General features: G+C 43.3%; 1 protein-coding gene across 1 annotated transcript in view; it reads right to left on the bottom strand.

The window, feature by feature from the left end:
* Positions 1-18,733, bottom strand: part of LOC106091056 (nuclear cap-binding protein subunit 1) — a 107,925-nt gene extending 89,192 nt beyond the window's left edge. Inside the window, exons 1-3 of the mRNA XM_059366746.1 lie at positions 18,435-18,733; positions 17,007-18,345; positions 16,838-16,941 (exon numbers count right to left, since the gene is read on the bottom strand). Of these exons, the coding sequence (XP_059222729.1) occupies positions 16,838-16,941; positions 17,007-18,345; positions 18,435-18,477 (1,486 nt within the window). The 5' untranslated portion in view covers positions 18,478-18,733. The remainder of the gene's footprint in view (positions 1-16,837; positions 16,942-17,006; positions 18,346-18,434) is intronic.
* Positions 18,734-25,048: the final 6,315 nt, after the last annotated feature.

Below are 25,048 nucleotides of genomic sequence, written 5' to 3'. Positions count from 1 at the left end.
TACAATGTGCTACGTAAGGATCGCTCAAGGAATGGAGGTGGGGGATTGGCCTTCGTTATACACCATTCCGTGCAGTATAGACCTATCTCGCCTGCGCTTGACGCTAGTGACCCATACATGGAATGTATGGGGGTAGCAGTCAGGTCTGGTACTGCCGAGATAGAGATATACAACGTGTATATACCGCCGGTTGGTAGCTGTGTCCCGATTAATGGCCAGGCCTACAACCCCGACATAAGTGGGTTGCTATCTGGCCATAGTCGTCTGGTTCTGGGGGATTTTAATCCACATCACTCGTCATGGCATTCTCCCCTAGGTAACGACCAGCGTGGCATAGCTTTGGCAGAGCAGATAGATAGCTCCACGTTTTGCACGGTGAATGAGGATGCCCCCACTAGGATTACGAGGAGGTGCAGCAGCTCGCCAGACATCTCAATTGCATCCCCTGATCTCCTGAGTGACGTATCCTGGCAAGCCGTCATCTCTTTGGGGTCAGACCACCTCCCCATAATCCTCACCATCGACCGACCACCCGACTTCATAACCTCTGAGCGCCGGACGTTCATCAATTACAAGAAGGCCAATTGGACTGGCTTCAGAGAGTATACCAATCGCCGCTTCAATGAACTGCCACCCCCCTCTGATGTGCTTGTGGCCGAGAGAAAATTCCGAGACATCATCAACGCAGCAGCCGCTCGCTTTATACCAGCCGGTCGAATACCGCAAGTGCGACCCAATTTCCCGGCGCAAGCAGTGGTACTCGCAGACGAGCGTGATGGGATTTGTGCTATGGACCCCGCTAACCCCAGAATCAGAGAGCTGAATCTGGAAATAAACAGGGTAGTCAACGAACATAAGCGGAATTTGTGGCTGGAACACTTGGAGCAATGTAACTTAGGCACCGGTGCAGGCAAACTGTGGGCCACTGTTAAGTCTCTCTCGAACCCCGGTAGACGGGACGACAGGACCTCAGTCACTTTTGGCGAGATAACCGTGACTGATCCGAAGAGATGCGCCAGGTTGTTCAACCGTCAATTTATTGTGCATCCCGGGAGAGACAGGGCAAGGAGGAGAGCCATTCGCCGTATTCGTGGTCTCCGAGCCGATGAACAGCCATCACAATTTACCGTGGGCGAAGTTACGAATGTCATCCGTGGCGCCAAATGATCCAAGGCGTTGGGCCCCGACGGAATCTCTCTGGATTTACCTGGAGTTGAGTATCTTACCACTGTCCTTAACCTGTCATTGAACACTCTTATCCGATGTCTGGAAAATGGGCAGAGTGATCCCGCTTCTGAAGCCTGGTAAAGACCCGAGTTTGGGGGAGTCGTACAGACCGATCTCCCTTCTCTCACCAGTGGCTAAGACGCTTGAGGCATTACTCCTCCCGAGCCTCGTAGGAGAGGATTTCGGAGACTGCACAGCACAACAACAGCTTTGCACGCCATCACCACACACATTTGCCGTGGCTTCAATCAACCCAGGCCATGTGATAGGACGGTTGTTGCTTTATATAATTGTGTGATAGCGTCATTTCCGTTTTACACAGGGTTTTCGCGCACAACTTCCTGGCATCGGTTTGAAAAAATATGAACTTTGATTTGTTTGTATTTATGTGCAGTTTGTTTTCCATAGGCCGACACGGGATAACTATGAGCACCACACAGACTGGCATTTTGAGTTCCGACTTGTGTGGTGTTCATCGTTATCAAGGGAAGCTTAGCGAAAGCTACCGGGCGCGTCTATAGTTAGCGGATAGTGGAAAGCTTCGTTTTTATACGTAGTAGCTGCAAATACGGCCGCAGGCAGTCAGCGATTTCGAGAGGAGTGTCTCAGTGAGGGGTAAAGTGGCACTGTTTCTTGTTTAAATACTGAGTGCCAATGATACTCGAGATGACAAGGCGCGTTATTGGCGCTTTCAAATAACTTATGGCCAACATTAGCGTCTGCTTCCAGATTAAGGGCGGCTGGAGGCGAGCGTCGGTTCTTGGAGCAAGCGGCTCGCGACATCGAGAGATCCCACAAAACCCATGCGTTTGGGGCGCTGGGCCAGTCACCCGCCCCGGAAAATTATAAATATACTCTGCGAAACAAAATAAAAGTAAGAATTGACTCCCCTAACGTTGACGGATGTATTGGAGAAGTGCAAAACAGTTATTACTGCCTTACAGGAAGTGCGACGGACCGGGTATGGCGTCACAACATTATCAAACGGTGACGAACTGTACTATAGCAGCCATGACACGAGGCATGAATTTGGCTGTGGATTTATGATATGGACTGAAACTCCTTGTCTCCAGCTTTACTTCGGTGTATGAATGGCTAGCCACAATCGGCATAAAAGCCATATTTTGAAACATACTTAAAAACCTTACTCGGTTTTGTTTTTTATTTGGTTCGAACTATGCAAAAGAATAAATTCTTATGCAAGGCATAGGTGTTAGGTTACACTTTATAAATAAAACAAAAAATTTTCAAGTTTTTTTCCTGTTAGGCCGAGATCATTAAATTTTACAATTTTGTTTGTTTCTCTTTCGAGACGAGCTGGATGAGCGGAGATGCAAATGGAAAAGGAAATCCAAAGATAGCAACACATACCATCTACTATGGACGCGTTTCGTTAGAAGACTTTTCGACCATGTTAGGTGTGATGACTTCAAGGGCAGTGCGTTGGTATGTTGTATTTGAATCGTATTAATAGCGAAAACGCATCTATGATACAATTACCACATTAACCAAGCTCGACAATCCCGCTTATTAGCTGTACTTTTTCCAATGCATATATTTTTGTGTAATGACGACATTCTATCTGTATCAAATTACACTTCTTTTGTTCATCTCAAAATACTTGTAAATTTTAGATCTGAATTGCCTGCCGTTAGAAGTTAGTTGAATGTTTGTAGGTAGAGTGTTCCAATGACGAATTGAATATAAAAAGAAAAAATTATGTGAGAAATATATATTATGTCTCAGTTGTATTAATCGACATACCCTTGCATATCTAGCGAATCTTAAACAATCGTACAGATATGGGGATTTTCTGAATAAATTATTCTATGTAGATGGATTTAGAATGATAGAATGATAGGAGAGTGTGCACGATTTGAGAGCCCATAAATTTATATTGTAATTTTATTTAATTTTCCTTAGCATGTCCCCACTACAGCTTGGAAAAAGGTTGCACGCATATAAGAGCCTAGGTACTAGACGAGTTTTAGCAAGTGATAGTCTGATGCGCCTTGGAGTATATTTCTGGTTTACGTATAGACTACAGAACAAGGAGTAGGTCCTACCAATGGTGGAAGCAATGTGATCCTTCCAAGTGAGCTGATTATTGTAATTACACCAAAATTACGCATATTTGGAACGATGTCAATACGAGACCCAGCAATACGAATAACCCAGTCAACAACTGGTAAATTTCTGCAATTACGAGACACTTAGAATTTATAGGGTTAATACGCATACAATTCCCTTCGCCCACTGCTCAATAGTCAGTAAGTCACTGTTCATGTTGGTCATATGAAATACCAGATCTGATTGAACTCAAACATACTAGTACATTATCAGCATATATATGTATTCTACTGTGACGTATACAAGCGTTGAGATCGTTACTGTACATTGTGTAAAGTAAAGGGCCCGAAATGGACCCTTTCGCGACATCTATGGGATTTGAACAACGGTTACCAATTACCACTGTCTGTGATCTTTGAGTGTCGATTTACTGTGCACTCAAAAACTTTTGTCAAATATGGCAGTATAGCTATTGGTCGGTATTCATTACAACCCTTTGGAAGGGGAACAATCTTGCTCTTTTCAAGATATTGGATATGGTAATGTGCAATGTAAGATACGGAACAATTAGCATAAAAAATTTTGGACCCAATCCTTCAGGGCAATTAGCATTTGACGTAACTAATCGAATGCACTCCACTACGTCGCTATCACGAATACACTCGAAATCAAATAAGGGTCCTTCCCAATGGACTTCCTCCGAATTGTTGTAATATTCCTTGTCTGGTGTAACAGTTTCAAAATTAACAAATTCCTCATTCAGTAAATCCAAATCACTGTTCATATCGCACGCTGTCTTATCAATACCAATTTCTCGAATGGTCTTCCACATATCCTTACTGCCCAATGCCCCATTGAACTTCTCACTGAAATATCGAGTCTTCTTATTCCTTACCATACAATTGACCTCATTTCCAGTTTTTTTGTATTCATCATACAGTAAATGCAATTGTTCACCAAAAATTTTACATCCTTATCAAACCATGGACTCTGACTGCGGGGTATTTGTCTTGTCTTCAATGGTACAAACTTCTCATATAAATAGCTGATATCGCCCATTAAGTTTTGAATTCATATGTTCATCAATATCCCAGATGTAGAAAATGGTATGCCTTTGGAGTTGCATAACTTCATGTATCAGTGATGAATAATTAACAGTCTTAAAGTCACGCAGGTAAACGATTTCGATTTTAGTATTGTCTGAAAATCATATGTTAAAAAACATAGATCATGATTGGAAAACATCGGCACCGATAACTCATACAACACAACTTTCTCATTGCTAACAAAAACCAGATCTATAAGCTAGTTCCTAAAGCGAGAGTTGTTGTTGTACACCGAGGCAGCAGCCTTTGTCGATGAAGGATTCCATCCGGCACCTACAACCGGCTGCCATGGGATTGAGCGAGAGTAGTATGTTGTGTGGTGTTATTTACTCAGTGATTGTAGTTTGCAAGGAAAGTGGTAATTGTATCATAGATGCGTTTTCACTATTAACACGATTCAAATACAACATACCAACGCACGGCCCTTGAAGCCATCACACCTAATATGGTTGAAAAGTTTTCTAACCAAAGACGAAACGCGTCCCATAGTGGTTGGTGTACATTGCTATCTTTGGCTTTCCTTTTCTATTTGCATCTCCGATCACTGAGCTCGTCTCGAAAGAGAAACAAAAGTAAGTAACTTACTTGAAAACATTCTAATTAAAATCATCGCAAACGTCTTCATACAGTAAGTTGATTTCCTCTTATTTCTCCGAAAATATTTGGTAGTCGGTCCTGCGGTTCGGTATATAAACAACCCCAAGTTGTATTCTGTTATCATTGCTAACTAACTCTATAAATAAAGATTCGACTTTATCCTGAAAAGCTGATTTCTTCACAATCCTACAAGATATTTCCCTTCTTATATACATAACAACACCTTCCGCATGACTAACTCTATCGGCTCGATAAAAGATGTACCCATTTAATGTGAATAATGAATTCTGAAAATCTGGTAGAAACCAAGTTTCGGATATGCAAGTTACGTCAATGTTTGAGTAAAAAATATGTAGCGAAATTCGTCTATTTGTGTCTATGCCCCGACGGAAAACAAGGACGAGCAAACCAATGATATTTTCTACGAGAGCTAAGAAGGAGAATATGACCGCTGTCCCGCCTATGATATTAAAATCGTTCTGAGAGATTTGAATGCGAGAATAGAAAAGGAAAATATATTTGGCCCAACAGTCGGAAAATTTAACCTCCACGAGATAACGTAAGATAACGGGTTGAGGCTAATAGATTTCGCAGCGACAAAAACTCTGGTAGTTAACAGTATCACATTTCAACATAAAAAAAATTCACAAAGCCACATGGCTGTCACCCGATTAAAATACGATAAATCAAATTGATCACGTTGTGATAGATGGACCATTCATCCAGTGTGTTAGAACAACGATCGATTTGTGGATCAAATATAGATTCGGATCATTACCTTGTTGCAGCAAAGTTTCGCACCCGTTTGAGTATGGCGAGAAAAGTACTATCTGACACTGCGCGGTAGCTGCAAACACAACAAATGGCAACGGCATACTCCACTCGACTGGCCCACTGCTTGATGAAAACACTCCTTGTTCCTATGATATAACAGCGCAGTAGCAAACACAAACAATGGCAACGGCATACTCCACTCGACTGGCCCACTGCTTGATGCAAACACTCCTTGTTCCTTTGATATAACAGCGCAGTAGCAATCCATTACCCACTACCTGAAAAATGACTGAATGGGTACCGGAAATCTCCCCCAAGAAGCCATGGTACAACCAAGAGTGTCAATCCCATGGCAGCCGGTTGTATTTACCGGATTGACCCCATGAAGTCCTCATTGGCAGGGACTGCCGCCTAAGTGAACAACACACTGCTACAACGACCAATCCCATGGCAGGTTGTACGCACCGGATTGACCCGATGGAATCTTCATCGGCAAGGGCTGCCGCCTCAGTGTACGTGTTCGTCTTTTTTCGTCATGGGAAAGGCACATCCCGGAGTGCCTTCTCCGTACGCTTCTGGTCCGTGCCGGGATTGAAAAGAACCCCGGACCCTGGTTCTGTTCGGTTTGCCAGAACCGCCTTCATCATCGGTCAGTGTCGGTGAGGTGTAACCGGTGCTTGGAGTGGGTACATTTCCGTTCTTGCTCTGGCCTAACTTCGCTACGGGAGTATAGTCATACTGGCTATGTCGCTAGGTGCTGTCCGAACATAGCCAGCAGTGGGTCACAAGCGTCGCCGTCGTCGCCTTCGGCGTCCTCGTCGTCGGACTATGTGACCCCCCCGACCTCTCCCGTACGGCAATTTATGCAACGACAGCACCCTAGCCCTACTATTGCCAGGCCGGTGCCGGGAAGCGTATCGTTCTTGCAGTTAAACTGCAACGGACTGCGTGGCAAGATTGATGAGATTGTAGATTTTATGAGTCGGAAGAGCATATCGGTCGCAGCGATCCAGGATACAAAGCTGACTAACACCTGCAGCTTGCACAGTTGTCACGGCTACAATGTGCTACGTAAGGATCGCTCAAGGAATGGAGGTGGGGGATTGGCCTTCGTTATACACCATTCCGTGCAGTATAGACCTATCTCGCCTGCGCTTGACGCTAGTGACCCATACATGGAATGTATGGGGGTAGCAGTCAGGTCTGGTACTGCCGAGATAGAGATATACAACGTGTATATACCGCCGGTTGGTAGCTGTGTCCCGATTAATGGCCAGGCCTACAACCCCGACATAAGTGGGTTGCTATCTGGCCATAGTCGTCTGGTTCTGGGGGATTTTAATCCACATCACTCGTCATGGCATTCTCCCCTAGGTAACGACCAGCGTGGCATAGCTTTGGCAGAGCAGATAGATAGCTCCACGTTTTGCACGGTGAATGAGGATGCCCCCACTAGGATTACGAGGAGGTGCAGCAGCTCGCCAGACATCTCAATTGCATCCCCTGATCTCCTGAGTGACGTATCCTGGCAAGCCGTCATCTCTTTGGGGTCAGACCACCTCCCCATAATCCTCACCATCGACCGACCACCCGACTTCATAACCTCTGAGCGCCGGACGTTCATCAATTACAAGAAGGCCAATTGGACTGGCTTCAGAGAGTATACCAATCGCCGCTTCAATGAACTGCCACCCCCCTCTGATGTGCTTGTGGCCGAGAGAAAATTCCGAGACATCATCAACGCAGCAGCCGCTCGCTTTATACCAGCCGGTCGAATACCGCAAGTGCGACCCAATTTCCCGGCGCAAGCAGTGGTACTCGCAGACGAGCGTGATGGGATTTGTGCTATGGACCCCGCTAACCCCAGAATCAGAGAGCTGAATCTGGAAATAAACAGGGTAGTCAACGAACATAAGCGGAATTTGTGGCTGGAACACTTGGAGCAATGTAACTTAGGCACCGGTGCAGGCAAACTGTGGGCCACTGTTAAGTCTCTCTCGAACCCCGGTAGACGGGACGACAGGACCTCAGTCACTTTTGGCGAGATAACCGTGACTGATCCCAAGAGATGCGCCAGGTTGTTCAACCGTCAATTTATTGTGCATCCCGGGAGAGACAGGGCAAGGAGGAGAGCCATTCGCCGTATTCGTGGTCTCCGAGCCGATGAACAGCCATCACAATTTACCGTGGGCGAAGTTACGAATGTCATCCGTGGCGCCAAATGATCCAAGGCGTTGGGCCCCGACGGAATCTCTCTGGATTTACCTGGAGTTGAGTATCTTACCACTGTCCTTAACCTGTCATTGAACACTCTTATCCGATGTCTGGAAAATGGGCAGAGTGATCCCGCTTCTGAAGCCTGGTAAAGACCCGAGTTTGGGGGAGTCGTACAGACCGATCTCCCTTCTCTCACCAGTGGCTAAGACGCTTGAGGCATTACTCCTCCCGAGCCTCGTAGGAGAGGATTTCGGAGACTGCACAGCACAACAACAGCTTTGCACGCCATCACCACACACATTTGCCGTGGCTTCAATCAACCCAGGCCATGTGATAGGACGGTCCTCGTCGCACTGGACCTGTCGAAGGCATTCGCCATGTCAAATTATTTGAGGACATCGCCAACACGTCCCTCCAGCCAGGCCTGAAACGTTGGGTCGCGAATTATCTGTGTGGCCGCCAGCCATTTGTGGAATTTAGGGATAAGAAGTCAAAACACCGTAGAGTGAAACAGGGAGTTCCCCAAGGTGGGGTGATATCTCCGGCTCTGTTTAACCTCTACCTATCCTCCATCTCACCTCCTCCAGACGGCATAGAGATCGTATCATATGCGGACGATTGTACGATCATGGCATCAGGCCCCTCACCCATTGATGACATCTGCGATAGGTTGAACGTCTACCTCAACGAGCTTGCCTCATATTTCGCTGCAAGAAATCTGAAGATATCCGCCACCAAATCTTCAGCCACACTGTTCACTACAAATACGCGTGAGGTGAATACTGAGCTGACTGTGATGGTCGATGGAGAAATGATTCCGACCATCAAGTGTCCCAAAATACTTGGCGTCACATTTGACAGCTCCTACACTTGCTCCCCACATCCCACAGCAATCTGCAATAAAGTCAAAAGTAGAAACAAGGTCCTCAAGTCACTCGCTGGCAGCACTTGGGGTGCAGACAAAGAAACCTTGTTGACCACGTACAAAGCAATTGGCCGGTCTGTGGTAAGTTATGCAGCGCCAGTGTGGTCACGTCAACTTTGTGACACGCAGTGGAATAATATTCAGATCTGTCAGAATGCCGCCCTCCGAACTGCGACGGGCTGTCTCCTCAGCTCTCATGTGAACCACCTCCATCAGGAGACAATGATCCTACCAGTGCGAAGATATAACTACATGCTGTCTAAGCAATACCTTTTGGGCTGTTATCGCAGAAATCATCCAAATCATCATCTTGTGGATAGATACCCACCGCCCAGAGGCCTTAAGGTAGATCTACACGATCTAGAGCGTGAGGTCCAGCGCTACAAGAGAGAACCTCTAGATCAAGCGGGTCTGAACAACATTCATGCAGACACGGTAGCAGACGCGTTAATTGGCTACCGGGTGAATGTAGTCCTTGGAGAACGACCGCCACCCATTGCACCCGAAGAGATCGACCTCCCCCGGCAAACCAGAGTGGTTCTGGCTCAATTACGTTCCGGCAGATGCAGCCGCCTCAATTCCCACAGAGCTAGGATTGATGCCGACGTGCAAGATGTATGTCCCGATTGTAACCAGGGACCGCACGATACACGTCACCTGTTTAACTGCCCGGCCAGACCCACTCGACTCAGACACAGATCCCTGTGGACGCACCCCATCTTAGTCGCGGAGTTCCTCGGTCTTGACACTCAACAGAATCAAGCAGACGAAAGAAAGTACACAATAAACTGCTACAACAACAACAACAACAACAACGACCAAGAGTGGCGAGATGCACTGAAGCCAAGAATGTGGAATGCAGAGCAACCCTGCAATCAGTAGCAACGCTCTAGGTCAAGGAGGGGTATCGGGAGAAAGGAGAACAGAAACGTCTATTCCGCAGAAAGAAAAAGTAAATAGAAAGACTTGAGTGTGAGATGTACGGGAGTCAGAATGAAGTCCGGAAATTCTACCAAAGAATCAAACAACAAACCGATGGCTTTGGTATAGACACATCCTCCTGCAGAGACAAAGAAAGAATTCTGGTAACTGATGCAGATAGTGTGCTGAGGATATGAAAAGAACATTTTACCCAACTTCTAGTGTCCGACGATGGCGGCGAGGAGGATACCACGGAACCCAATCCCTGATGATGGTATAGAATATTTACCTCGTAGTCAGAATGAAGTCTAAGTATCTGTGACCCGACTGAAGAAAATCCGGGCGCTAAAGTATTTAAGAGCGGAGGCGACACGCTGATAAGTCGCATGCATCAGCTTGTTTTCGAGATCTGGATAAAAGAACACATACCCTATGATTGGAATCTCAGCATACTATGCCCCGTACACAAGAGGGGAGACAAGCGGGATGTCCCAACTACGGAGGAATAAGTCTCTTCCCCATCGCGTACAAGATACTCTCGAGCATACTGTGTGAAAGATTAAAACCTAAAGTCAAAGAGATAATTGCGCCCTGCCAATGCGGCCTGGTAAATCCGCCATATTTACACTGCCCCAAATCCTGGAAAAGACCCGAGAAAAACAAACAACACCAACAATCTCTTGGGTACAAACCCGTTTTCTATAGTCCTATAAGTTCAAAGGTATTTGAAGCCATGCCTGAGTTTGGTATCCCTGCAAAATTAATAAGAATCTGCAGGATGACACTTGCTGATACACTCAGTAAGAACAAGAAAGAATCTCTCCGAGCCATTCAATACCAAACGAGACTTAGGACAAAGAGACTTATCGTGTGATCTCTTTAATATACTGATGGAGAAGATTAAACGAGATGCATATGTGAATAGATATGGCACACTCCTCACAAGCAACACATGTTACTCGCCTATGCCGACGACATCGATATCATGGGTCGGTCACCGGAAGTAGTAACTGGACCATTTGAAAAAATCGAGAATCAGTGAAAATGGGTCTGGCAGTAAATAGAGAAAAAAACAAATGTTACAATGGAATACAATTATTGTTCACAAACTGACAGACAGATCCTACTTTAAATTGAGTAAGCGATTTAGAAACAAGGTCACCTCTCGACAGACGAAGATCACAATATACAGGACACAGATACTACTCGAGTTGTTATATAAATTCGAAGCATGGGTACTTGTGAAAGCAGACGAGGAAAGAAAGATTATTCGTAAAATTTATGGACCAGTTTGCATTGATGAAGAGTAGCGGTGTCGTATGGCCATAGAGTTACTATGGGCTCTATGACGACGTTAGCATAGTTTAACGAATCAAAATACAACGATGCGTTGGTCATGTTGTCAGAATGAATGGAGAAGCTCCAGCGACAACCCCATGGTAGCCGATTGTACGTACCGGATTGACCCGATGGAGTTCTTCATCGGCAAGGGCTGCCGCCTCAGTGTATAACACACTGCTGCAAAAACAAGCTCCAGCGAAGAAGTCTTTTGAAGGCAATCACGAATGGAACATGCAAACCGGGACGGCCAAATGCCCGATGGAAAGATCAAGTGGTGAGAAACACCTCGAAACTTGATGTCAGAGATTATAGAAGGAGCGCAGAAGATCAAGGCGAATGGAACATTATTCGGCTAATGGGACAAATGTTCTGTCATAGTCAATAAAAGTAAAGTAAGTTGTTTTCCATAGCCTTAAGTCAGTCTTTACCTTCTCTATTCCATGCCAGTCTTTGAGCAACTCAAATAAACTTTTACATCGTCTAGATAGGCTTGGATAATTGATTTGTCAGTCTGCTTGGCAGTTCATTTATGTAAATACAAAACGGAAGCGGTCCCAAGATGGACCCATTAAGAACTCCCTGCTTTGTATGTAATGGTGCGGAAACGTGATTAACTTCCACGACAGACTGAACATGATCCCGTTATCAGATATTAGCTTGGTTCCTGTGCTTGAAATGTTAAAAAATGTTTAAATTTTCGGAATAATATTCTATGGTCAACACAATCAAATGCTTTGGAGTGATCTAGCAACACGAAACAGGAAAGCATTCCTTCACCCAAACTTGATCTTACTTCATCGGTGACATCAATAAGTGCACTTATATACCTGTGCTCTTTTCTAAAAACCAGACTGTCTAGTTGAAAGAATTTTTGTTCAATTAAATACTCATATATCTGCTGTTGGACAACGCTTTCAAAAGCTTTAGACAGGAAAGGTAGGATTGAATTGGGTCAATATTCGCTTGAAGAATTGGAGATTGGAATGACTTTGGCATATTTCCACCTTCTTGGATTTTGTCTCGATGTCAAAATTGTATTAAAATATGTATTACGAATGGCAATATATGCTTTAATAACATTTTGATAATTCTACAGCATCCACCCTAGCGCAGAAGTTAGCATGTCCATTGTATTAAAATATGTATTACGAATGGCAATATATGCTTTAATAACATTTTGATAAATTTTGGGTTTATGGTATCTAATTCTACAGCATCCACCCTAGCGCAGAGGTTAGTCCGCCTATGACGCTGAACGCATGAATTAAAATTTTGGAGAGACCATCAGAAAAAAATTTCAGCGGTGGTTTTCCCTTCCTAATGCTGGCAACATTTGTGAACGAATAATTACGTTTAGCCTTTTACAGAAGTAAACATGTTTTCTTACTCTTTAAATTCAATATTATTATTAGTTACTATTTTTCCACCACTGGATGTGTTAAAAATGATGTGATGCGGTGAATAATTTAATACTAATTGTAATTTCTTTTAAATATGATTTTTTTCCTCTGCTTGGTTCTGTTGAATAGTGGGTGCCGATATTCATCTACCCACATCCAGAGAACTTAATTTGCTGAAGCATTGTCTGCTGATATTAAATTAAAAATATTTAACTTTAAATGAAACCATTCACTTTTTTTGAACTTCTTACCAACAATTAAAGCATTTGCTTAGTACTTATATACCTCAATCCCGAATAAGCTAGGGAGCACCCAGAGGGATGTGGGTCTGTGGGTCGGATCTTTTTCTCCTGGTGGAGGTGTTTGTTGTGGTGCATCTTATGTCACATACTCAGCCTGCTGTTCACAACAGCTGCACCGAGGATGACACCATCCGACGCACTGAATTTAATACTACCCCTAATGTTGTTGTTGTTGTAGTTGTTGTAGCAGTTTATTGTGTACTATCTTTCGTCTGCTTGATTCTGTTGAGTGTCAAGAGGGGATCTGGGTCTGAGTCGAGTGGGTCTGGCCGGGCAGTTAAACAGGTGACGTGTATCGTGCGGTCCCTGGTTACAATCGGGACATACATCTTGCACGTCGGCATCAATCCTAGCTCTGTGGGAATTGAGGCGGCTGCATCTGCCGGAACGTAATTGAGCCAGAACCACTCTGGTTTGCCGGGGGAGGTCGATTTCTTCGGGTGCAATGGGTGGCGGTCGTTCTCCAAGGACTACATTCACCCGGTAGCCAATTAACGCGTCTGCTACCGTGTCTGCATGAATGTTGTTCAGACCCGCTTGATATGCCGCTTGATCTAGAGGTTCTCTCTTGTAGCGCTGGACCTCACGCTCTAGATCGTGTAGATCTACCTTAAGGCTTCTGGGCGGTGGGTATCTATCCACAAGATGATGATTTGGATGATTTCTGCGATAACAGCCCAAAAGGTATTGCTTAGACAGCATGTAGTTATGTCTTCGCACTGGTAGGATCATTGTCTCCCGATGGAGGTGGTCCACATGAGAACTAAGGAGACAGCCCGTCGCAGTTCGGAGGGCGGCATTCTGACAGATCTGAATATTATTCCACTGCGTGTCACAAAATTGACGTGACCACACTGGCGCTGCATAACTTACCACAGACCGGCCAATTGCTTTGTACGTGGTCAACAAGGTTTCTTTGTCTGCACCCCAAGTGCTGCCAGCGAGTGACTTGAGGACCTTGTTTCTACTTTTGACTTTATTGCAGATTGCTGTGGCATGTGGGGAGAAAGTGTAGGAGCTGTCAAATGTGACGCCAAGTATTTTGGGACACTTGATGGTCGGAATCATTTCTCCATCGACCATCTCCATCTCCATTGGTGGCGGATATCTTCAGATTTCTTGCAGCGAAATATGAGGCAAGCTCGTTGAGGTAGACGTTCAACCTATCGCAGATGTCATCAATGGGTGGGGGGCCTGATGCCATGATCGTACAATCGTCCGCATATGATACGATCTCTATGCCGTCTGGAGGAGGTGGGATGGAGGATAGGTAGAGGTTAAACAGAGCCGGAGATATCACCCCACCTTGGGAACTCCGTTTCACTCTACGGTGTTTTGACTTCTTATCCCTAAATTCCACAAATGACTGGCGGCCACACAGATAATTCGCGACCCAACGTTTCAGGCCTGGCTGGAGGGACGTGTTGGCGATGTCCTCAAATAATTTGGCATGGCTGACCGTGTCGAATGCCTTCGATAGGTCCAATGCCACGAGGACCGTCCTATCACATGGCCTGGGTTGATTGAAGCCACGGCAAATGTGTGTGGTGATGGCATGCAAAGCTGTTATTGTGCTGTGCAGTCTCCGAAATCCGTGTTGATGCTCGGCGAATGGAAATTCTCCTACGAGGCTCGGGAGGAGTAATGCCTCAAGCGTCTTAGCCACTGGTGAGAGAAGGGAGATCGGTCTGTACGACTCCCCCAAACTCGGGTCTTTACCAGGCTTCAGTAGCGGGATCACTCTGCCCATTTTCCAGACATCGGGAACTATAAGAGTGTTCAATGACAGGTTAAGGACTGTGGTAAGGTACTCAACTCCAGGTAAATCCAGATTCTTCAGCATCAATGTAGAGATTCCGTTGGGGCCCAACGCCTTGGAAGATTTGGCGCCACGGATGACATTCGTAACTTCGCCCACGGTAAATTGTGATGGCTGTTCATCGGCTCGGAGACCACGAATACGGCGAATGGCTCTCCTCCTTGCCCTGTCTCTCTCGGGATGCACAATAAATTGACGGTTGAACAACCTGGCGCATCTCTTCGGATCAGTCACAGTTACCTCGCCAAAAATGACTGAGGTCCTGGCGTCCCGTCTACCGGGGTTCGAGAGAGTCTTAACAGTGGCCCACAGTTTGCCTGCACCGGTGCCTAAGTTACATTGCTCCAAGTGTTCCAGCCACAAATTCCGCTTATGTTCGTTGACTACCCTGTTTATTTCCAGATTCAGCTCGCTGATTCTGGGGTTAGCGGGGTCCATAGCACGAATCCCATCACGCTCGTCTGCGCACTTGCGGTATTCGACCGGCTGGTATAAAGCGAGCGGCTGCTGCGTTGATGATGTCTCGGAATTTCCTCTCGGCCACAAGCACATCAGAGGGGGGTGGCAGTTCATTGAAGCGGCGATTGGTATACTCTCTGAAGCCAGTCCAATTGGCCTTCTTGTAATTGATGAACGTCCGGCGCTCAGAGGTTATGAAGTCGGGTGGTCGGTCGATGGTGAGGATTATAGGGAGGTGGTCTGACCCCAAAGAGATGACGGCTTGCCAGGATACGTCACTCAGGAGATCAGGGGATGCGATTGAGATGTCTGGCGAGCTGCTGCACCTCCTCGTAATTCTAGTGGGGGCATCCTCATTCACCGTGCAAAACGTGGAGCTATCTATCTGCTCTGCCAAAGCTATGACACGCTGGTCGTTACCTAGGGGAGAATGCCATGACGAGTGATGTGCATTAAAATCCCCCAGAACCAGACGACTATGGCCAGATAGCAACCCACTTATGTCGGGGCTGTAGGCCTGGCCATTAATCGGGACACAGCTACCAACCGGCGGTATATACACGTTGTATATCTCTATCTCGGCAGTACCAGACCTGACTGCTACCCCCATACATTCAATGTATGGGTCACTAGCGTCATGCGCAGGCGAGATAGGTCTATACTGCACGGAATGGTATATAACGAAGGCCAATCCCCCACCTCCATTCCTTGAGCGATCCTTACGTAGCACATTGTAGCCGTGACAACTGTGCAAGCTGCAGGTGTTAGTCAGCTTTGTCTCCTGGATCGCTGCGACCGATATGCTTTTCCGACTCATAAGATCTACAATCTCATCAATCTTGCCTCGCAGTCCATTGCAGTTTAACTGCAAGAACGATACACTTCCCGGCACTGGCCTGGCAATAGTAGGGCTAGGGTGCTGTCGTTGCATAAATTGCCGTACGGTAGAGGTCGGGGGGGTCACATAGTCCGACGACGAGGACGCCGAAGGCGACGACGGCGACGCTTGTGACCCACTGCTGGCTATGTTCGCACAGCACCTAGCGACATAGCCAGTATGACTATACTCCCGTAGCGAAGTTAGGCCAGAGCAAGAACGGAAATGTACCCACTCCAAGCACCGGTTACACCTCACCGACACTGACCGATGATGAAGGCGGTTCTGGCAAACGGAACAGAACCAGGGTCCGGGGTTCTTTTCAATCCCGGCACGGACCAGAAGCATACGGAGAAGGCACTCCGGGATGTGCCTCTCCCATGACAAAAAAGACGAACACGTACACTGAGGCGGCAGCCCTTGCCGATGAAGATTCCATCGGGTCAATCCGGTGCGTACAACCGGCTGCGATGGGATAATACCTCTCTACTGCAAAACATACTTAAAATCCCATTAAATACTATTTACACATTTGAAAATAATTAATTTTCTTCTTTACTTGTAAAGTTTGTTTTGTGTGTTATGTTTGTTATGCGTGTTATGTTGTTTTGCATTTGATGTGGCGAAACACTTAATATATAGACTGTGCGTATTATCAGCAATAGTGTTTTTAGTTTCCAGACATTTATTGTATTCATAATCTCTTTTTAACTCATGTCTATTTAGCATAAAGTTGTGATTCTGGTTTCAAAACTTAAAGCAATCTAATTTAAAGCGTTTCATCTTTTTGTTATTTACTTACCAGCTTCTTCAGAGGCATACTTGTAATTAGGTTGCGGTTGTACCGGCAACAGTTTGCCATATGTCTCAGGCATCATTTCAACAATTCGTTGATGATAAGACAATCTAAAAAGGACCAAAACGAAATGCTATTAATGTACTTTACTTCTCACATTTAGACACTAGCCTACCTTAAACACTTCTGCAAAACTTCTTGTATAAACTTCGGACGTGGATGTTCCATGTCCAACAAAAGGCAGCTATCCCATTCCTCCCAAGACCAAGTAAATTTGAAATTACTCAAATGATAAGAGAACCAGTTTACAAATCTATCAAAGCAGGATGTATTCATGGAGTCAATGCGCATAAAAAGGATTTCGGTGGCCTGAGCAAGCACCTGAGGCAAGGTGGCCGGATGCAATTTGCACAGTTCAATAAGGATCGAGCCATAGACAATGTCAAGATAACGTGGCGTTGGCATATGAAATAGTTCTGCAAAGATAACTTCCACGATACAATATTCGAGTGGAACTTTATTTTTGTAAGGAAAGGCGAGTAACTGAGCTGCACAGTCCTTGCGCTCTCTATGGTGAATCTCAATGATGTGATGAAGATGTTCCTCAATTAAAAATCTTTCAATGGAATGAGCACCAGGTAAATTAGGACCATCCGGACAGTCTGTGTAATCAAACATGCGATAGACAACCCAAGGCATGGGATATTCATATGCCTCATGATGTGGTGGCGGCACAATCTGTGGCAAATTATGCTGCAAGGCTTCACAGAGTATGGAATCAAAAGCTAAATAGGGACGTTGAATATGCTTTTCGGCCCAATTGTCTTGGCGCAACTTCCGAATTTGAGCCCATAAGCAATCCAAGTATTCCTCCTGGGGATGGGGAGCATCAACCGACCAGACGCGTAAAGCATTGTGGTGTTTCTTTGAACGCTTATTTAGATAAACCTCAATGCGAAGTAGCAGCGATTCCAGAGACGACTCTTTCTTCTCATACAAATCTCGTCCAACCCAAGGCAATGTGGATAGGACAGCAAAAACGTACCAATCGCGCCTAACTTGTGGCACTGGATCCTCATTGGACACATCGATCATCGTGTCCAAAAGTTGGAGCAACGATGATGCCGATATTACATGGCAATTCACTAGATCAGCCAAAAATCTAAGTGAGTAACGTGCATTGTTCCACTTGCATTGTTTCAAAGATTCCTTGAATGTCTTTACCATGTGGTCCACGAATTCACCGCCAAATTTATAATTCTTTGCATTTAACAATCCCACCAACGTGGTGTATATGGTGCACTTCTCCGGCATCTTGACAGCACAGTCCGATAAGATTCGAAGGATTTTCAAACGAAATGTGCCCAAATCTGCTTCTAGCACTGACACCAGTCCCTCTAAATTGGATTCCACGGAAGAGGTACTGCGTTCTCCCACTCGTAAAATCAAGGACTCCAGACGGTCTTCAATCTCTTGATTTTCGGAAACCCGACGGCGCTTACGATTACGATGCTCTAAAAATGCAGAAAATGAAAAATAATTTTTATTTGCTTGCATTAAGGGCCGGTGGATTTTGCATATTGCAAATGTCCTGCATACTTACCATAGCCGTCATCGTCACCGTCGTGATGTCTTCTACGATTCATTTTCACGGATAAAATTAAATAGCTTTTGTATTGTTTAACAAGCTCTTTTGCGTTTTCTTAACGATTTAGATGTGAATAAACAATTAAGATGTGCATAAAATAAAATTAAATGCTCGTGTCCATCAACGTTCCAGAGAACGAAGCCAATACTTTTCATCCGCGGCAGCGGCTTAGCCACAATCTTGATCGGCGGCTATTCAAATTTATGCAAGATAAAGTCCGTAGGCAAATTTATACAAGGTAAAGTCATTAGCCAAAAAACAACGAAATCAACTATACAACCCTGTGAGGATGGTGGCGCAAATACCCACTAGTCTGTCTAATTTCTGCAAACTTCCTAATTGAAATTCTAGTTTTTATTGCATTATCGTGAGTAGCTACCACAAGATCAAAAGACTTATAATTATAAACGGTTAAATTAGAAATTAATCCAATTGAAATGTGAAAAAGACACATTATGTGAAAAAAATATTAAAATCCAAACAAAGCATTTGACCACGATGCACGTATAAGGTGAGGTCATGCGAACAGCTGAGTACAATTTTCTTATTTTTGTTTTGATTTTGCAGTGTTTTGATTTTGCAAGGCTTAATAACACGCTGTGATTTTTATCTAAAATCTCTAATCCGATACTCCACAGCTCTACAACCTTAAAAACGAAAAACACAAAGAGGAATCGACAAAAATAATAAATAATTCTGGAATTATATTTTATTAATTTAAAAACGTCACAAATCTAACTAAAATGTACACAATTATTTAGGAAAAGTGCTATCAATATTTTTCATTTTATAGCTGGAACTATGTTCGTTTTTCATCGTTGAAAACCCAGTTTTTCGCCATTACCTTTTTGAAACACTGCACAAATAACAATGATAAAATAAAAATGTTATTAAAATTTTACCATAAGTTATGGGGGAATGTCCTACTGAATGAAATCAGCAATTTTGTTTCAAAATCTATTATCTAAAGAAAGTAATTAGCGAAAAATATCGCGAAAAACGAATATAGTACCAGCGTTTAGAAAAAACACCACGCGTATTAATTGATTGTACACACACATATCCGAAATGTTTTAAGAAAAAACAACAGAAAAATGTTCTTAAGCCATCGTAAATATTTATATTCATTTAATTCGTTAAAGTAAACACGAAATAATTGTCCTTCGTTTAGTTAATGAATTTCTATTCGTTAGCGAAAACAGCTGATTGTAACGATGTTGATTATCGTTAAAAGTGGCTACTGAATACCAAATTATTTAACTTTTCTGTTATCGCTGAATTCCACTACAGCTGGGCTAAGCAGTTGCCCAACAACAAAATAATGAGTACACTATCTGTCAAAATCAGTGATTAGTGCAACTCTGATGTTGAGCATGTTACTAAAGGGTGATTTTTTTGAGCTTAGGATTTTCATGCATTAGTATTTGACAGATCACGTGGGATTTCAGACATGGTGTCAAAGAGAAAGATGCTCAGTATGCTTTGACATTTCATCATGAATAGACTTACTAACGAGCAACGCTTGCAAATCATTGAATTTTATTACCAAAATCAGTGTTCGGTTCGAAATGTGTTCATTCACCGTAACGTTGCGTCCAACAGCATCTTTGCAAAAATACGGTCCAATGATTCCACCAGCGTACAAACCACACCGAACAGTGCATTTTTCGGGATGCATGGGCAGTTCTTGAACGGCTTCTGGTTGCTCTTCACTCCAAATGCGGCAATTTTGCTTTTTTACGTAGCCATTCAACCAGAAATGAGCCTCATCGCTGAACAAAATTTGTCAAAATTTGAACACATTTCAAACCGAACACTGATTTTGGTAATAAAATTCAATGATTTGCAAGCGTTGCTCGTTAGTAAGTCTATTCATGATGAAATGTCAAAGCATACTGAGCATCTTTCTCTTTGACACCATGTCTGAAATCCCACGTGATCTGTCAAATACTAATGCATGAAAATCCTAACCTCAACAAAATCACCCTTTAGTTCGCGCCATTTTTCGTTTTTTGTATATGTTATTGTTCTTAACTAGAATGCACACACACAACCAAAACTCGTCGACGGATAGTGCACTTCGCAAGAAAAAATTGTACTCAGCTGCTTACGGTACCCTACCTGGTAATTCTGTCATGGATCGGCGGTGGCAGCTCTTCTGCCAGGATTCACTAATAGAAGGTTAGGTCACATGCAAAACACAAAGTGGATAGGCCCCATAAACATCATTAAGGATGTCAAATCTGACGATTGAAAATGTCATCATATAGGAGAAAACGTAAACAAAGAATGAATGTAAAAAGAGAACAAGTTGACATCCTCAATGCCAAGTACTGCCAAATATTAAAAAAAAGTATATCGGCTGATCGCTTGGCTTAACCTTATTCAGTGAATCCTGCTCTTCTGCTAAGCAGCAGGATTCACCAATAGAAGGTTAGGTCACATTCGAAAACATAAAGTGAATAGGCCCCATAACATCATTGAGGATGTCAAATGTGCCGATTGGAAATGTCATCAAATGTCAGTAGATTTTTGTTTTCTTTCATTCTCTCCTTCTTTCTCTGAAAAAAAACTATCTGTTTTGTTATTTGCTGTTTGTTAAACAAGTTAAAACAAGCTCCATGTAAGCAATTGGTTATTTAAAGGCGCCAATAACTCGCTTTGTCATATCGAGTATCACAGGCACTCAGTATTTAAACAAGAATAGGCCGCCCGGCATCTCACTGAGACTCTCCATTCGATATCGCTGATTGCGCGAGACTGCAACCTGTGGAAGCGCCCAGTTGAGCTTCTCGTAATGACGATGAGCACCACACAATCGTAGATATGGAATAGTAGAATTGGTTTTGTTACTGCCTTCAATGCTGTTGAAATTGCCACATGTGAATCTTTTTGGAAGTTATATTGATGGTTGGTTTGTGTTTCGATCTCGGTAATTCCTTTTCCATTGCAAAAATCTCATCATTGAGATGGTCTCGAAAGAGACACAAACAACAAAAATTTTTTATATTTATTTTTATGAAGTGCTCATGTACTAGGCAATTTGTTTCAGATAACGTTTATGATAAATTCCCTGGGAGAGTGTTCATCGCAATTGGACATTTTTATACCCACCACCAAAGGTTAGGGGGTACATTTTGTCATTCTGTTTCTAATACATCGAAATACTTTGTATTTCTCATGAAACTCGAAGGCAATTTAACGATGTCAGTGTTATCAAATTATCGTACGGAAATTTTGCACAGATTTAACTTTTCCATACGCAGGAAAAAAGTTCTTGGAGAGGCCAAATCGACCATATAGACCGATCTGCCGATTTAAGGCCTTGAGTCCATTAAAGCCACAGTTATTATACGAATTTGCTGAAATTTGGCATAAAATTAAAGTACACGGGGTCAAGTGATGTCTCAATTGCTCATAAAATAACCACTGAACACCTCACAGTGAGTGGTCCAGGTATGAACACATATCTCCATATTAGAAACAATGCATTATAATCATACATTTCGATATATATGGCAGTTATATCCAAATATAGACCGATCAGTATATAGAGCACAAATGTCGAAAAGAATAACAAATGAGCCTTTTATTGGCCCAAGATTTAAATCGGGACCTTGTTGTTGTTGGAGCCACATTTCCAAGTGGAGGTAGCTAACCTCGTCAAATTCCTAAAGATAAGTAAGCTCGTTCCGGTTCATAGGACTCGCTTTGTCATATCGAGTATCACAGGCACTTAGTATTTAAACAAGAGTCGGCCACCCAACCCCTCACTGAGACACGATGATTGTTCGCGACTGCAGTTGCAACTGTCCTGTATATGGTGCATCCCCCTATCCACAACCTGTGGACGCGCCTGGTAGCTCCCATCTGTGTATATGGCAGCTATATCCACACACGAAATTTTTTGTAGTTTTTCTAATCTTTTATTTCGAAAATTTCAAACGTTTCAAAATTCAAATTTAAATAAATGACATATGCAAACCATCAACGAATGTGAGAATGTAAGCAAAGAGCAAGTTGACATCCTCAATGCCGACTACTGTCAAAAATTCAAAAAATTGTATGTCGGCTGATTGCTTGGCCTAACCTTATTCAGTGAATCCTGGCTAAGCAGGTTGAAAAATTCAATTCATTCAATTCAGTCTGCATACAGAAATAATTTTTTGCAGATTTATCGTTCAATTATATATAACAATAAAGGCTGCGTGCCAATTGATAGCAAAGTTTTATAGTTCGCAAAACTATGACGTTTGGTGTGGTGAATAATTTTTGAGTAGTCCAGATGCTAGTAAGATTTTCGAAGAAAGAAAAGCAAATTTGGACGCTTATGCAAGATATATTAATTTGCAGGTAGTGGCAGTTGCCCAACAACAAAATATGGCGTGCACTATCTGTCAAAATCAGTGATTGATATGGCGTGTATGGTACTAGTTCGCGTGAATAGGACTGCACTCATTGATATGTGAGAAGTTTTCCACTGTTCCTTAGTGGAGAAAACAACCCTGGACTTTGTGCTGATCAGACATTATTTTTTCTACTGCGTGATATTTTTACAATTTTTACTGCTAATTTATCAAAACCATCTCCCCAGGCATCCTATTGCATAACTGCAAACGCGATGCTAGAAAAGAGTTAGTGGATGATCTGCGCTCCAAGATTCCTGATAGCTCTTTTAAGGTAAAAAACGTTAACAAAAATAAAAGCAAACTGTACTTCACTGACGTAGCTACACATACGTCCGTGATGGCTATTCTTCGTGCTAAAAACATCCTGTCTCACTCCTTTACTCCGAAGGAACTGAGACAAGAGTCAATAGTCATACGTGGTCTACATTCTGAAACTGAGACTGACCAAATCCTTGCCGAACTGGAGGCTGTAGTTCCTGAAACTGTTGCTACTGTTTCAAAATTCAAAACTCCTGCTTCAATAAAAAACAATGTAGACACTGGCTTGTTTTTAATTTCCTTAAAACCTGGTAAGAAAATTGGCGAAGTATCTAACATACGTGGAATTCTTAACCAAATTGTTACATGGGAAAAACCGAAAAAAAGGGAGAGCTACAATGACATCGTTGCCAAAAATGGGGCCATATATCGCGTAATTGAAATGCGATGTATACTTGCGTCAAGTGTGACAAGCAACATGAACCTGGGGAATGTGCCCGAGTAAGGGCAGATACCGCAGAACCTTTCTGCGCGAATTGCAAACAACCGGGTCGTCCAGCAAGCTGGAAAGGATGCCCCATCTATAAGAACTATATGGCTGCTAAAAACAACTTGAGTAAAGCAATAAATATTCCATCTATTTGCCTTGAAAAACCCTTTGCAGGTCTTTTCCAAACAACTACCCAACCGAAGAAATCGTTTATCCTTGATCAATTCCTTAGTCTTGCCAATTTCTTCTTGGAATCTGAGGAACTATCAATCGAACAGGAAGTAAGTATATTCCTAATGGATTATCAAACTATGCCAAAGGCTGAGGCCAGGATTCACTAATAGAAGGTTAGGTCACATGCAAAAACATAAAGTGGATAGGCCCCATAAACATCATTAAGGATGTCAAATCTGACGATTGAAAATGTCATCATGTAGGAGAAAACGTAAACAAAGAATGAATGTAAAAAGAGAACAAGTTGACATCCTCAATGCCAAGTACTGTCAAATATTAAAAAAAAAGTATATCGGCTGATCGCTTGGCTTAACCTTATTCAGTGAATCCTGGGCTGAGGCAAAAACTGAGTTTTTGCGTCTTCTCAGAAAAGTTAAATCCAATGATCCATAGATCATTAAATCTGCTCACTTTCAATGTAAGGTCACTTGTAGACCGAAGCCGTCAAATTGAACTTCGTAACATTCTTATGAACAATAAAATTGATATTGGTCTAGTCCAAGAATGCCATTTGCGCAGAATCAGGAATGTGAAAATTAATGAATACAACTTTATTTATGATGGCTCGCCATTCGAGTTAAGAGCAATATAGAGTATAATAGGATTGTGGTTTCAGATGTTGGAATGCACTCTGCCTTTATACAAATCGACTCGCTTTCTAACAACACACAGAAGAAAATCATAATTGGCTCTATTTACATTCCTTGTAACTATGCTGCGCAGAGACTACAGGCAGATCTTGATAGACTGTTGGATTTGCTTTCTAGATATGATGGATTCATTTTAGGAGGGGACCTAAATTCGAAAATTTTATCTTGGGGTGACAGTACTGAAAACTCTAATGGCAAAGTCCTTCAGGCCTGGCTGTTAGACCATGCTTTGGATGTGGTTCGCCTCTGTGACTCCTCACCCTCATATCCGAATGGTCCATCATTTCTGGACCATTTCCTTGTCAGCCCGAATCTCATCAATCCATTAGACTTGAAATACAAGGTCTCAACTCTCTCCACTTTTTCGGATCATTTCCCACTCAAGATGGAATTGAGTCTAATCTCATCGGAAATTCTTACGAAATCGCCGCGAACGTACACTTCTTATAAAAACACCAACTGGCACAATTTTCGCAATGATATAGACGTCTCAACATTAAATATTATGCCACCTGTAAACAGAAATCT

This window comes from Stomoxys calcitrans, chromosome 4, assembly GCF_963082655.1.
Source record: "Stomoxys calcitrans chromosome 4, idStoCalc2.1, whole genome shotgun sequence".
Taxonomy (NCBI): Eukaryota; Metazoa; Arthropoda; class Insecta; order Diptera; family Muscidae; genus Stomoxys; species Stomoxys calcitrans.
Note: the sequence above shows the minus strand (reverse complement) of the source record. Positions and strands in the feature narration are given on the sequence as shown.